The 16,080-nt window shown below is 42.3% G+C and overlaps 1 protein-coding gene across 1 annotated transcript in view; it reads right to left on the bottom strand.

Moving 5' to 3' along the window:
- LARS2 (leucyl-tRNA synthetase 2, mitochondrial) overlaps positions 1–16,080 on the bottom strand; it is a 146,180-nt gene that overhangs the window by 15,632 nt on the left and 114,468 nt on the right. The window contains exons 20-23 of the mRNA XM_018565390.1: positions 6,291–6,402; positions 5,080–5,207; positions 3,420–3,615; positions 1,458–1,463 (exon numbers count right to left, since the gene is read on the bottom strand). Of these exons, the coding sequence (XP_018420892.1) occupies positions 3,436–3,615; positions 5,080–5,207; positions 6,291–6,402 (420 nt within the window). The 3' untranslated portion in view covers positions 1,458–1,463; positions 3,420–3,435. The remainder of the gene's footprint in view (positions 1–1,457; positions 1,464–3,419; positions 3,616–5,079; positions 5,208–6,290; positions 6,403–16,080) is intronic.

The raw sequence follows: 16,080 nt of genomic DNA, 5'->3' as shown, positions 1-16,080 counted from the left end.
CCCTTACTGCTGGTCAGTGGACAAGTGCCCTCCCTTACTGCTGGTCAGTGGACAAGTGCCCTCCCTTACTGCTGGTCAGTGGACAAGTGCCCTCCCTTACTGCTGGTCAGTGGACAAGTGCCCTCCCTTACTGCTGGTCAGTGGACAAGTGCCCTCCCTTACTGCTGGTCAGTGGACAAGTGCCCTCCCTTACTGCTGGTCAGTGGACAAGTGCCCTCCCTTACTGCTGGTCAGTGGACAAGTGCCCTCCCTTACTGCTGGTCAGTGGACAAGTGCCCTCCCTTACTGCTGGTCAGTGGACAAGTGCCCTCCCTTACTGCTGGTCAGTGGACAAGTGCCCTCTCTTACTGCTGGTCAGTGGAGAAGTGTCCCCCTTACTACTGGTCAGTGGAGAAGTGTCCCCCTTACTACTGGTCAGTGGAGAAGTTCCCCTCTTACTGATGGTGGGTAGGTTCCCCCTTTACTGCTGGACAGTGGACAAGTGTCCCCCTTACTGCTGGTCAGTGGGAAATGTCCCCCTTACTGCTGGTCAGTGGAGAAGTGCCCCCCTTACTGCTGGTCAGTGGACACGTGCCCCCCTTACTGCTGGTCAGTGGAGGAGTGCCCCCCTTACTGCTGGTCAGTGGAGGAGTGCCCCCCTTACTGCTGGTCAGTGGAGAAGTGCCCCCCTTAATGCTGGTCAGAGTAGGAGTGTGTTACAAACAATCCCTAGATGATACTAACACCGCCATCACTGTGAGGATGGTGTTCTCAGAGTGAGAAGCTGTGTTGGCCATCTGCTACATATATAGCGTGTTGCTTGAGGCCAAAATTGGTGTCATCTAATAAAAGCCTTTCCTGTATCTTCTGGGTCTCCCAGCTATCCTCCGGCAAACGTTACACCTCAGCAATGGTTTTCTTCTCGTCAGTTTTTCCATAAAGCTTATCTTTGTGCATCGCCCAAGTTATAGTTGACTGACCATTGCCCTCCTTAGCCAGTTTCTGAATCTTGGTGAACAGCTTCCTCCAGGGAGTGTCATATTCTTTCCATTTTTACATGAAGACTTTTACTGGTTCTGTGGGCATGTTCAAAGTTTTTTGTTAACCAAACCTCAAATTGGAATGTCTCCAGAACTTCATTCCAGACATATTTTGACACCTCCCTGGTCTTGATGATTTGTTTGCTTAGCTATGTTTTCCCATTAAACTGGTGTGTTTATTCTGAGATTTTCTGACACTTTAATTGCACACAGGTGGAACCTATTCAACTTATTATGTGACTTCTCCAGGCAGTTGGCTGCTTATTAAGGGGTTTCACTACAAAGTTATGCAGTCAAGGCTTTTCATTTTTTTTTTTATTTGACAAACTGTACATTTTGGAATCCACCCCAACAATACCACCGTGACCTCTACTATTCTAATTAAAGTTATTTAAATCCAGGCTGTAATACTACAGAATGTGCAAATATCCAAGGGAGTGAATACCTATGCAATGCACTGTATTGTGTTCCTGTACTTTCTTATTTTAATTGTATTCCTCTCATTTTCTCTCTGTATTTATTTTTTATAAAACATAATAATAATTAAAAAAAAAGCGCACATGAATCTGTATTTTGGTTAAAGACGCCATGTCACAAACTTTGAAAAAAATGCAGGTACAAACCTCGAAAAAGCCTTTCAAATGTTTCACTTGTTTTTTTACTTGCAATGTGCCAGCAGGTTTGACTACTTCAGAAGAGTGACCTCTCTAGCACAGCCCCATTTCTCCATGCACATCATGACCTGCTCCTCTTGTGTCCAATTACTCCCTATGCTGGCCCAGCTCCTCCATCCCTCCCCTCACCTCCTTACAATAACTTTAATAGAGCAGCCAGGGGAGGAGCAAAAGGAAATGAAATAGCGTGTCACTTGAGTGACAGCTCTTAGGCCCCATTCACACCAGGGCGGGTGCGGATCAGCGCGGTTGCATTGAAAGCTGTAAGGAAACCGTGCTGATCAGCGGGGGGAAAAAAGCTCAGGGAGCAATTCGGGCGGGATGCGGTTCGGATTGCATGGTCCCATAGCAATGTATGGGATTGTTCATGTCGGCGGATCCGTGTGGCCGAACCGCCCCGGTGTGAACGGGGCCTTAGTCTGCTGCCATGACATCCAAAATAATGGCACCCAGCAGCAGTCTCAGGGGTTTTTGGATTTCTACACAAGAAGTCTTTTACAGGTAAATAACATGCAGAAAATGTTACATGCACATGTAACCTTATGGCAAGACATTTGTAGAAACGAATGGTGTGGTGACAGGGTCTCTTTAATGTGTCTGTAAAGGCCCTGCTGGGGAGATTCACCCCTTTATTTCCACTGGTGATCACTGTCACAGAGAATGAGGGCAAACCCAGTCAGGGAGCAAGAAGTGAGAGGAAATATTTCAAGGAGAACCTGTTCCTGCAAAAACTTCCGGATGCTTGCAAATCTCTGCAAGGGTTCTAACCCTTACCTACTCGAAATCTAAGGTTTTAGCTTAAAATACACTTTGAAACAACATTGCTGTATAAAATCTTTGAGATGAAAATGGAAGTATGTCTTCAAATAAAAAACAGCTTCACCGTCAATTATTAAAAAGAACTTAAAATGTGTAAATAAGTGTTTATTTGTGACTTTAAGCTTCAAAAGGTAATAAAATATGTTAAAAAAAAAATCAATGGTTGAATGTTATTATACATAAACAATATAACAATTCAGCAGCTTATATTCACATAATCAGATTTAAATGAGTAATTCATCAGAGAATAACCTTCTCCCAACAGAGACACAAACCACAGGCGACCTTATTATTCAGTCTCAGTATGACGGCCAAGACTGGAGTGATGAACACAATGTGCAGCATTACACATTTGGAAAGTATTGGCTTAGAGACCTGAACTATTCACACACTCATATTGTTTCCTGCCCCATCTTATAATAAAGTAGGCCTGACCCATAGTACACAGGGCCAGAATTCCCACAAGGCCAACTGAGGCCCGGCCTTGGGGCAGCAGGGGTGTGGAATTCCTATCTCCCGACACCTGGGACATGCAGTCCCGGGCGGGTAGTTGTTTTCTACACCTTGGGAAAGCCGCCGCTTGTTTTGTACAAGTGATGTAGGCGATGTCACCGAGATCACTTGTATGCAGGGGGGGCGCATTGAGGAACCTGGCCTTGGGGCAGCAGAGAGAGTAAATCCGGCCCTGATAGTACATTCAGAGATCCCAGGACAGTCACATGTTTCAGCTGCTGAAATAGGTCACACTTGTCGCAAACAGCCGTACTGGTTGTTTCTATTCATCAGGTCCATGAGGAACATCATTATTTAGCAGTATTGTCCTGGCTGTACTGTAAGAATATCTGTGTCTGTGACAATTGCTTCCATGGATACACAGCTGGGATGGATGTCCGTTACTGCAATGGGTTATATTTTGGGTACGTTTACTCTTGGACAAGGATGTTAATCAGAGCTGTCCTCGGGGACAGGATGGTCCTCTTAATTGTGCGTCCCTGTAGATGTGTCTTGCCTAGATGACTCTGCATCACCAGGTCTTGGATCTTCTCTCCGTCCCGGGAAACATCAAAGGGGACGCTGACCGTGCCACAGATTTTGTTATTAATCTATAAAAGAAACCACATCAAAAGCTCAAATAACAATATGAAAGTCAAATAGTTTCGCTGTGAACATATTTTGTGCTATTAGAACAGCAATTGGTGATGCGACTCCCACGTATCATACAATTATCTAAATGTACAAGGCAGGACCAGATTTCATCACTGACAGAAGCTCAGCTTTGAAGGACAACTGTACTATTTTATGTTTTAATGACGCTGGTCATACACTGTTATATTTATTTCCCATTCAGCCTGCTGACTGAACGAAAACAAATATGACAGGTTTCTCCATCCATGTTAAACAGCGAGGATGGACGAATCCCCCGCTGTGTCCTATTTGTATTCTCACGATCAGAATAACCAAACAGTGGTGGCAGGCATTTGGCTGCTGTCACTGTTTGTCCGAAAATTTTCCATCTGACTCCTTTGATTTTCTGATCGAAGGATGGCAGACGGAAGGGTGCTGACAGGAGCTCCCGCTATGGGACCTACAGCTGGATCATCAAGAACTGCCCAAATTCCCATACTCTATGGCCAGCTTTAGTTTCCCTCCACCCCCGAGTGCTGCCCACCTTGTCTGATACTTGCCTGATCCACTATGATGTCCCACTCCAAGCCACATAGCCTTCCCTCTGATGGCCACTTCGTACGAAGCATGAACGCTGCAGCCCCATTCTTTCCTATGGGAACGTCGTATTTCAAGCGACCACTTGAGGCCGCCATAAGAACGGCTTTCCCATTGGAATCAGTGTGGCTGCGTCTGCATGCGCATTATGAAGCGGCGATTTTGAAAGAAAAGGCTGTGTACTTCAGAGCAAGACCGCACAGAGTAGATGGCTTTATCAGGCTTGAAGGTAGGTATAAGGCCAGGTGGGCAGCACTGAGGGGGGTGCGGATGACCAAGTAAAAAAATTTAAAAAAGAGTACAGTTGTCATTTAAAGTGCATGTCATGCTAAAAATAGTTTTGTTTAAAGCCGGGAAAGGATTAGAAGCCATCAAGTTTTTACTGTTATAGAATGCTCCGTTAGAGATTTCTTTTACTTCCTGTCCTACTGCCACATTTTTACCAGACAGGAAGTGAGGAGAACTCTCACATCAACACAGATAAAAATAAGAGTAGAACCCGTCAGATCGTCGGACCCCTGAAAAGAAGTAAAAACCTGACCGGTGTTCTAGTCCTTATTCTAGTTCAAAGTAGAGAAAATGTTTTTGGCCTGACAAACACTTTAAAGCCAAACTTTTTGAAGTACACATTTCCTTTACCATGCTGGCAGGGGGCCAATGTGGTTACAGCTGGTACTTACATCCCTGTAGGACAACTGCCACTACCTGCATGTTGCTTTAGATTGGAGGATGAATGTGGTTTAGTAAGAATGAATATGTAGCCCCATAATTGGGATAAACCTTAATTATATGATGAAAACAGTATAGACATGTGATAAGTCGGTGCACGATGTGTTAAATCTTACCAGTACAGACACTTTCACAGTGTCAGGCTGACGCAAATATTCTGGGTCTACAGCGGGCCATGCCTGATGGAGGACATCTTCATTCCAGTTATACTGTGTGCACAGCTTATGCTCTACTTCTCCCATACCTGAAAAAAAGAAACAAACCCATACAGAGTCTATAGGGTACACTGCACATGTCATATATATACATGCTTGAGATTAATACAGCTATCCTGCATATCCTCTTCATCATGGCTGTCGGTTGAGTTTTTACAGTGCTCCGCATGTTTCACTGCCACTCTTTAGGCCGGGTTTACACCATTTTCCGGACCAGAAAATGGTGTGAACCTGCCCGCAGTTCTAGTGTATTCCAGACCAGACAAAATTCGACACGCAGTGTTTTTCTGGTCTGGTCTGGAACGGACTGCGCTGGTGGGAACAGAGGCCAGAAATAGAGTCAAAGCAGTGAAGCGCCGCAAAAAGACAATCCCTCCTCAATGGGAAATCCTTAAAAGCACACTGCAGGATGCTGCCCCCCAAAGAAGCCGGGAAAGCTGTGGAATCTGGGAAAAGAAAACAGAGGGGGCGCCTTTCCTGGTGCAGATCAACTTTATTTTCAATAGTCAAAGATAAACCGAAAGATACTCACAGACATAGATAAAAGACAGCCATATAATGTGAGCTGACAGCAGATGGACATCCACTGAGGGGATCCAGTGTGCAAATGACGTTGACGCGTTTCCGGGGCACGCCCCCTTCGTCAGAACATAGCGTCACATTCCTCTTCTCCAAATTAAGGGTGCATCTGGCCAATCCCGGCTAGGCACGGGAGGCTCGTCAGCATATGGGTGGTGGCAGTGCCGTGGCTGCTGTCTGTCATCAGGACCATGTAGGGGCGGGATGTGACAAAACAGCCTATAGGAAACGGAGCCTGTCCGGCTCCACCTGCTGGATACAACCAATCACGGTTACTGAAAACCGGAGCCACTCATCGTCCGAAGGGTGCCGGTTTATCTATGTCTGTGAGTATCTTTTGGTTTATCTTTGACTATTGAAAATAAAGTTGATCTTTTTTTCTGGCCTTCTTTTCCCAGAGGCCAGAAATAGTATAAGGATACATTGGGATGCATTTTGGGTCCGGAAACAGTCTGGTCTGGTCTGGAGATGATCTGTATGTGGTGTGAATGGGCGTGAGGGTACAAATGAAACAGCTGATTGAGATGTGTTACCTCTCCATAACTCCGATGCCAAATGTGGTACCATGGGTGACATCATAATGACGAGACTTGCTAAGGCATCTTCAAATTCTTTGCTGTGTTGAACCACTTGCAGAGATGAATTCTTAAAGAGAAGACAACACACGTGGCCTGTTTAATACATTGTCACTATTCTGTCTGCTAACTATGTACCTGGAGATGTATTCCACAAGCTAAATCACAGAAGAGATGTTAACCATAATTCAAATTATTACAGCAAGTAGGGATGTACTGATGAGGCACATACATGTCCCATGTCAGTCCTTCTACTATGGTCTCATTTGCATGCTCTTCCAGGGATATCCACTGGGGCAGCTTGTACAGGGGACATTTAATGCTGCAGAAGGCCTAAGCCAATATTTTTTATCTGAAATTAAACAGTGGCTGGAACTCATATTCTTTCAAATGCATTAAAGCATAATATGCATAAAAGCTCATACAAACCAAAAACCAATTACCGGAGGGTATGCGTGTGATAAAGAATGAACAGATGGTTTTGTGTTCAATAATGGACATGGTGGCTGCCATGTGAGGCCACCAAACCCCTGACTTATTATTATACAGGATTTATATAGCACCAACAGTTTGCGCAGCGCTTTACAATATAAGGAAGACAATACAATCACAATACAATACAATTCAAGACAAGATGGTAAGGAGAGCCCTGCCCCTGAGGGCTTACAATCTAAAAAGGGACTTAGATCTTTTGTCTGCATCATATTCAAAATGATCACAAATGTCCCACTCTGTAAGGAGGTCTACTCTAGTAGTAACATGAATCATCTGCTACAACAAAGCCCTATTTGCATGGTAAATCATGCAATGCAAATGTATGTGTATCTAGCGTCCTAGTAACACACTCAGAATTAGGTTTCCTTCACCCATGACTAGTTTCCCCCAGCACGTGGAAGAATGCACAAAGAATGCAAGAAGCTTTTACATTCACGCTTCAGTGTATGTGCATTTACATTAACACCAGTTTACAACACTTTACATCCGTTCAAGTGAGATCTCCCCCACCTTTGTGTTTCAGCACTTCATGTTACTGTCTCCATAATATAAAGTGTATCTAACCCCCAAACACCAAAATGTTATATACTGCAGCTTACAAATCCTTAAATGTGGTGGCTGCATTCGTTTTCTATGTTTATATTTTCTCCTGGTTTTCTGGCCAGTAACCTACTTCAGGGTTAATTTATAAAAGTTCACACAGCACTGGTGTCCCTAGATGACGTTGATGAGGACACTTGTCAGTACCATCTAGTGACGCTAGTGAAGTTGGAAAGGCATCTTGCCCCGGGGGAACTTTTATAAATGAATCCCTCCAATCTACGGAGGAGCAACGTAGCCAGCCTAGGACAGAAGCATTGTCACCCTGTGGCGAGGGTAATGTTAGATAGTGTACTAGCAGATTTAGATGGACTTAACATACATATTAAATCTGAACTTCAGTTAACTCTTTAAGCAGTGAGGCGAACACCCAGGCGTTTGCAGTTTTGTGCATTTTTTTGCACGATTTTGCTTTTAAAAATGCTAATTTCTCCCTGCATAGGGATGTCCATGGGACCAAAAACGCGCAGAACGGGCGTTTTGTCTACGCGCAACGCAACACTAAGGTGTGAACAGTAGCCATTGACTTGCATGGAAATGTGTGTTTTGCTCATTTTCTTGCACATAGATCCATGCGTAAAAAACGCTCATGTGTGAACCAGGCCTAAACAGCAACAGCTTTTGTTTTTTCCTTTCGTAATAAAGGTTTTACATAAAATAATAAATGCTGACCATTGCACGCACCCCTGTCAGTGTTAAATGGTTGGTCCCAACACTCTGACACATTTGCTGGACAGTTTGGTCTGTTAAAAAAAAAAAAGTTACAAATTGACAGTCTGGCCGGATCACCAGGTGAATATGAGGGCTTGTTCCCACCGAAAGCTTGTGCGTTCCAGAGCGGTAGCTGCTGGAACACACGGTGATCGCTAAGAAACGTCTCCCTGCGTTTTGGGGCGGGAGAGGGCAAGCCCTAGTTTTAGCGTTTGCAGTGGAACACCGAGCCAGCATAGGAGGAGACTAAGTCAATAACAGTCAAACATTAATTTATACATATTTCAATTTCCCTTACAAATGAGACATTGGGGCTGATGTATAAAACTAGATGGAGGCAAGGAGCATGGGAAATTTCCTCTGCTTCTCGGCTCCATCTATTGGCCATAATGCTGTGTGAATGGCATTCGCTAAGCTATACGCTGGGTGAACGTTTTATATCCCAGCTCCATTGTTTTTTTTTAAATTCGATTAATATTAACAATATACCCCACAAACTGATACACAATTTTGTCTAAAGTAAAAGTTAGGAGATATCCGTTGTCAAATAACGTGTATACACTGTATAGTGTCCGCGTAACCATCTTCATACACAATACAACTCTCTCTGTGTCAAACCTATGAACAGGAAAGTCTTGTGAAATCACAGAGTTGAATAAAGTCAGTATGAAATGGATTTCTTTGTTTTGGCTAAAGAGGGGTTCAACCCTGTGAAGTTGTAAGAGTGTTGGGAAGGAGATCTTTGAACAGGGGCTCCCTTGACTCACTCATATCAATATAAAGCTGGCCGCGCACACTACATTCTGACTGTAAAAGCTCCTTAGATTATTTATTTAATACAGGTATTTATATAGCACCGTCAATTTACAAAGCACTTTACATACTATTCATTCACATCAGTTTTTATCAAAACGACCGTATGTATGAGGACAAACTTAACTATCCAATCAGGCCGGCCCTCGTACTACATAGCTAATGGAAGATCTAAAAGGAGATTATACAGATTGTAGTGACTGTGAGAAGCTTAAAGCCCATCTACCCTTGCAGTGGGGCTGCCCCTGCACTGCAAGGGTTAACTGCTCATTTATGCTTTACCTGATTTTGCACACTATTATCTTTTGTATAAAACTATCACAACAATCAGCATGATGTATACAGCATGGTTTGAGCTTTCAGTGTCAGTAAATTGTTGTGTTTTGTACTTTAAAGTGTGTTCTGGAACTTTGCCTATTCAATACCAAGGTGATGGTTACAGTCCTTAACTATTCAAATACCAAGGCAGTAAAACTAAAAATGTCCACAAGAGGGCGCTCCTGTCACTATGCAAACCATGTAGAGAGAGGTCTGTAGCACAAATGACTCTGGCTTTGGTTATTAACAATATTCAAAAGTATTGTTTGAAATAATAAATTCAGATAAAGCTATTCACCCTATATTGGGAATCTTTCATTTATTTATTCCTAGAGGAAATTGTCACAAGAAGAAATGAAAGTGCATCTCTAGGCAAAACTCTCTCAAACTGAAATTGGACAAATACACATTTTTGGTAGAGCGATGAAGGGTTAGAACTTCTGATAATGTTTTCATTGCTGTGCCTTCCTGGCCATGTGACGGCTACAACCCAACATCTATATATAAGCCCATAATAAAAACAGGCAAAACCAAATGGTTCTCAGTGTCTCTTTAATGCTTGGAGCCCTTTCATCAGTGAGATATATACGAAAGGCGAAAAGACAACACAGACATTACAGCAGAATCCCAATAACTGCCAATCTATCTTGCAGGTTAATAGATGTCTGCTGTCTGCTCCTTCATGGTTCATCACCCTATTTGACATATATAATATGCAGGCAAAAGCACGATCAACATTACAAAAAAACAAACTCAAAGCTCAAAAAAAGCCAGTGAAAGCAAAATTAAAAAAAGTCTTGTTGAAATGTGCTATTATCTGCTTTCAACAAGCACTCCTAAATTAAGCCAACGATACAAGCAAGCATTGTGAATAACCATTCCTGATAAATGGAGATCGTAATGAGAGCACTCAAAGTACAACAATGACATCAGGATAGAACAAGAGAGTTAAAACAATGCTAATGGAAAAACAATGTCTGATTTTACAGATCAAAATAATCACCGGCAGCACTGCCTTACCTGTCTGTCTAACTGGTCATTTGTGACTTTACCGATCACCCTACATCACCAGGCCATTTCTCAGTTTTCACACCAGTGATAGTTTGTCAATTACTCAGTCATGTAGAACTGTACCCAAATTCATTTTTTATCATTTCTTCTAGACAGATGCAGCTTACTTTTGGTGGTATTTAATAACCACTGGGTTTTTATTGTTTAAGATATATACACCGAGTGGCCAGATTATTATGACCACCCCATCAGTACTTCGTTGGGCCACGAGATGACTCCACGAGATGACTTTGTTGGGCCGCCTCGTGACTCCACGAGATGTTGAAAGGTGATGCGAGGAATTCTGTTTCTTTTACTTTCTTTTATAAAACATATGAAATAAAAATGACGACAGTATGAAACCTCTAAAATGACCCATTTTTGACAACCCAGTAGCCACCCCAAAGTAACTTAATTTTTTGTCACAACTTTTAAGAAATGAAGCGATTTAAACATGGGGCTTAGCAATGGTGCACTAGATACAGCAGATCATACACAGCTCACATACAGTGGGAAGACGGAGATTAATGTGCAGGTGTGTAGGATAAGGTAGTTGATGGGTTAAAAGACAGGCCACTAGAGACAGAGGGGGTTATTCACAAAGCTGTCGAAGGCAGCCAAGTGAACAACCCAGCCGAACGCTGTTCGGCTATTTACTTCAGCCTTGTACGGCTGATTTCAGCCGTACATCGGCTGCCTTCGGTCAGCCAAACATGCTCTGCTATGGCTGGATCCTTCGGCTCTTTAGTGAATAATCCCCAGAATATAGGTAACGTGTAGAGGGGAGGAAAGGGGGTGAAGGGGTTAGAAAATCAATCGCCCTCTTATCTTAAATGTGTGCAGACATTGATCTGGAACTAATGAATGATTCCATTATTCATTAGTTCAGTTCCTAATTCCACCATTGTAAGAGGAAAGCGAGGGCCCTCAGATGTAAACACTGCGATTGGTCATCACACGCTATAGGGCTGCTCAGGAAGGCTCCTCATTGTGTCTAAGAGCCAAGCCACACTCATTTGGCACGACTTACAGCCATTACTGGGTGCAACAATCACTTGGAATTTCTGAAACGCTGTTTATAAACATAATTTCTGAAATAGACATCCACCTCTCCACCATTTTCCTTTTATGATACAGCGGTAGGAAAATGGTTAAACAGTACTTCTTAAATGTTTAGTTTCAAATATTTTTTTTAGGGCTTGCAAAAAAAAAAAAACTGACTTCCAGTTACTAGATAAAGCTGGCACGGCGCAACAAAAATAGCAAATGCCATTTTCTTCACTAGTGAGTCCAATAACAGCAGAAGGATAATTAGGTCTCTGGAACAATACTCGTGTCATAGTAGGAGAACATTACACATTCATTAAAATAATTCCTTTGACAAACAGGCCAAGTTTCAGCATGCAATTCCCAGTGTCAGTGCTGCTTGCTTATACCTAGAAACTCGCAATGTGTATATAAGGATTATATAGATTAAAAGATCTGACGTATAAAGTATATGAACCAATGTTGATAAAAATACTTTAGAACCGTATCTACAGGTAAAGCTTTATCACGGCTTCTAATGCCTCACTTTCACTCAATTAAATTTTGGAGCAAGGCCCTGTGTATTTTATTGGTATCTATCTACCAGTAGCTCCCTCATTTCCCACCCTCGGCTTATATTCGGGTCAATACTTTTTCCCAGTTTTTTGTGGTAAAATGAGGTACCTCGGCTTATATTCGGGACGGCTTATACTCGAGTATATACGGTATTTGTATCCTGTCACACATTACAATATGAGCTGTAGAATCATCCTCTAGTGGGTGACAAGTTTAAAAGGACTCGGTCATTAATTCTTACAGATCCTAAGAAAGATCAGCACTGTTTAAAATCCAGAAACTTACCAATGACATTTCTACAAATCAAAACCTAAAACCTAAAACATATATTCCTTCTCTAGACTTAATATCAGCTTAATGTATTTATGCAGAAATTATTTTTAGTTTTATGATAGAGTGGGGCCGGAGAGAAAGAGAAAGTGATGGGGAATCCAACATTTTTCTGTTGTCACCAGAAGAGGAAGTGAGAGTTAATCTTCCAAATGTCACCTGTTCTGGTGAATGTTGTCTTAAGGGGAAAACTTTGTAAAGATTTCCTCTTGCTTACTATTGGGTCTCTAGCACTGGACGTAAGAGGAAATCTACCCAAAAATAAACTGACTTTTTTTAGGCTTTTTTTTAGGGGTTTTAGGCCTCATTCACACGAGAAACGGCCGGCACGTACAGCTCCGTGCTGCGTGAATGGCCGTATCGGGCAGCTCCCGGGAAGGACAGGTGCTGCATGTGATTAGTATGCAGCACCTGTCTTTCTCTATGGGACTACGCGGCCGTACTTTGAGAAAGGTAGGGAAACAACATTATGGATTAATCATTTGATCTGCTACTTTGATCCTTTGCTGAAGTCCTCTGAGTGCCTGGAATCTTCACTTCTAACCTTTCATCATCTCGAAGCACACCAAGGCAATGACCCCGTACTAAGTGCGGTTATCACCACACTTTCTGTTCTATTACCTGTATAAACACTGCAGTATACTCTATAAAGTCTCTGGTATTGAACATACACATTTGGTATCCAATATTCACTGTAGAACATGCTTTACATTCTCTGATATTGAACATACACACCTTATATATCTTGTATTTACTGTGCATACAGTGTTACATTATGCAAGCCTTCCTGTACATAATATCCACCACCTACACAATATACACACCATCTATATGTGTGTCATGGGCAGGATCTTTCTGGCATAGCATATTCTCATGTTCAAGAGTAACTGTAACACATTTATGTCCTTAAAATGTAATCTCTTAAAGTAGAAGTGTATTTACCATATTGTACAGTGCTTACTCTAGATGGCTCAGTCCCGGTAAATGTTGCTGATAATGTGAAATGTACGTGTTGCTCAAGCATTGTGCACCATGTTGTCTGGAGCCAGGGTCCTAGCAATGGTGCAGATGTGTGGGAAAGGCTCTGTAGTAATGGAATGAATTCAACAACGGGGGCAGGATTCAAAGAGTAGACATACCAATTTGGGTATCTTCCAGGTTAGATATACTTTTATTAGACCGCCTGCGGGTCTGCATTAAATAGATGATTGTTTAATTTAAAAAAAAAAACAACAAACAAACACACACTACTAACACCAGCTTGCTTCATTCGCTCACCATACTTTTGCCAGTAAATGTAATAATACCAATTTAAAACCAACATCACTCAGTTATTACTGGCAATGTATCTAATCTTCACTACTTATTCATATTAAACGGAACTGAACTTAGAAAGTAAAGATTTGTTATATAATTGGGAACATCTAGAAATGTTAATTGTGCCTATGCAGTACCCTGAAAATGTACCTTTTGTTTGGAATTCCTCCTGAAAACTAGCATTGCACTTCCTGGTAGGGCTGCTACAATTAATCAATCATAATCGATAATGAGAATCGTTGTCAACGATTCTCATTATTGATTAGTTGCTTGTTTGATTAGTTGTTTAATGGGCTCTGTGTCCCTTCTCATCTCCGCTGCTTCCAGCGGGGATTGGAGGGGACACAGACCCCTGCAGCCAGTGCCCAGCATTGAGGAGAGCTTCATAACTCAATCACCCTCCAGCCTCACCCTCTGTTCTCATCGTCACAGGGAGCCGATGCATATGGGACATAGACTATTGCTCCCATCCACTGCCTGCTGTATTTACATTCCCCAGCTAAAGCTATTGAAGTGGAATGTTGACACTAGGGGTCTAATATAGACCCCCTAATGTCACCCTAAAGAGAACCCATCACCACCAATGTGCTATCACATAGGGGGCTTTGTGAGCATGTGATAGCAATAAAGTATATATAAAAAAGTTATACAGTAAAATAAAAAATACTCCCCAAAAACGCGTGCAGACTAACAAAAACACACGTCGGGTGCACCCAGGTATGAAAATGTAGATTGTGCTTCTCATGTCAGGTATCGCCGTGTAAGGCAGAGTGAGAGCAATAATTCTCTGACCAATATTTATGGCTAACTCTAAACTGATAATCAGGCTTTTATATTTTTATTAAAAGTTTGGTTATTTTATTATATTGTTTAGAGTTTTTTTTAATGCAGATTATTTTAAATCCATGAAACTAATTAAAATGTCTAATATAATACAGTTATAATATAGTTATTAAAAAAAAAATTAAAAGGTGGGAACATTTTTTTCTCTCGGTTTCAGCCTGAGAAATTCTGCTGCGGGATGTGCGTTGCGGTTCTATTCCTTTAAATGGCACCCCAAGCACGCCTCCCGCCTGCATTGCGATCGCCCGCACTGGAATGTTGTGCATTCCAGTGCAGTGCAATTGCAAAAAAATATGCATGCAGTTTTATTCTGAAGTAAACCTTATGTTTGTAATGCTCCATTTGCATATTTTAAATAAAAGATGGTTTGGCGGTTTTCCCTATGCCGAACGGCGCTTGCTGTCGCTGTGGCTCCTCCCCGGTAGGCATGCTACGTCTTTTGGTCGTGCCCAAAAGTACAATCATTCTGGGCCCAAGTACACACAATCACTCAAAAATTCACAGACAATCAGATTCCCATGACACCCTCCTTCTTTCTTTTACATCATAACACTAACTCCTTGAAGGGTTACAGAAAGTCGGTCATTATCCACCTGATTAATGCTGCACGGGCCTGCATCCCCGGCCATGTGGAAAAAGGCTTCCCCGCCTACGATGCAGCTATGGCTCAGCAAGATTCGAGACATTAGACATATGGAGGACCTTACCAGTTCCATCCAGGGGGCCGGGACCCGGTTTAGTACTACTAACCCTGCCCATTGTATGTAAATACTTACCTACCCAATTGACATGACACCTGAGAACCTACAATAGATCATTTACCCACGTTACATCATGGATGAACGGTCTGCGCATTAGATTCAGGGGAGACTGCACCTGAGGAGGTGGGCTGGACCCTCTCCTTCCGCGGCCGTCTCTTTGGACGATTAGCAACACATTGCGGATTCGCATGACCCTCCCATGGTTCGATAGTACTGTTAGAACACGGGCTGCTCTGTTGTCAAGGCAGGTTTTATACTGAAATATATCCCTTAGGGTTGTTACAGTTTACAATATTCTGTATTGTTTTATATTGTATATGCTCGGTGGCTACGTCCACTGCTTTTACGATGGGAGTTGCATCCCCTGTTTGATACCTAAATATGCTTATATGTTTGAAAATTTCTCAAATAAAAGAATTTATTTAAAAAAAAAAAAAAAAAGATGGTTTGGTTTTTTTAAATCCGATTAATGGAAAAGAATTAAATTGGCCAACTAATCGATTATGAAAATAATCATTAGTTGCAGCCCTACTTCCTGGTATGAAAGAATGCCCAGGCAATTCTGTATATACAGCTGTAGATGTGCAGTGTAAGATCTAAGGCACTATTGTCTCTGGCTGATAGTTTCAGGAGATTAGGAGTGAGATTGAATGATGTCACTATGGTGCTGCTCACTGTTCTCCTTGCTGGAGGCTTTGACATAAAGCCGCAAAACCTTACCTCTACCAAGATGGCAAACTTCGCACAGTGACACAGTGTGAAACAAGGCATAGGTAACGCAGTGACGAAGGTCAACTGCAGGGAGACCACAGGCAATACTGGCAACTAGTCCTTTGCCCTCTGTCTGTTTTTTGGGCACAGCTACAAGAGTTCAGTTTCTCTTTAGGTGACACTCAAAACCTATTGTT

The sequence above is a fragment of the Nanorana parkeri genome, unplaced genomic scaffold (assembly GCF_000935625.1).
Source record: "Nanorana parkeri isolate BGI_ZX_2015 unplaced genomic scaffold, ASM93562v1 scaffold840, whole genome shotgun sequence".
NCBI classification, from domain to species: Eukaryota; Metazoa; Chordata; class Amphibia; order Anura; family Dicroglossidae; genus Nanorana; species Nanorana parkeri.
This window is presented reverse-complemented; position numbering and strand designations above follow the sequence as displayed.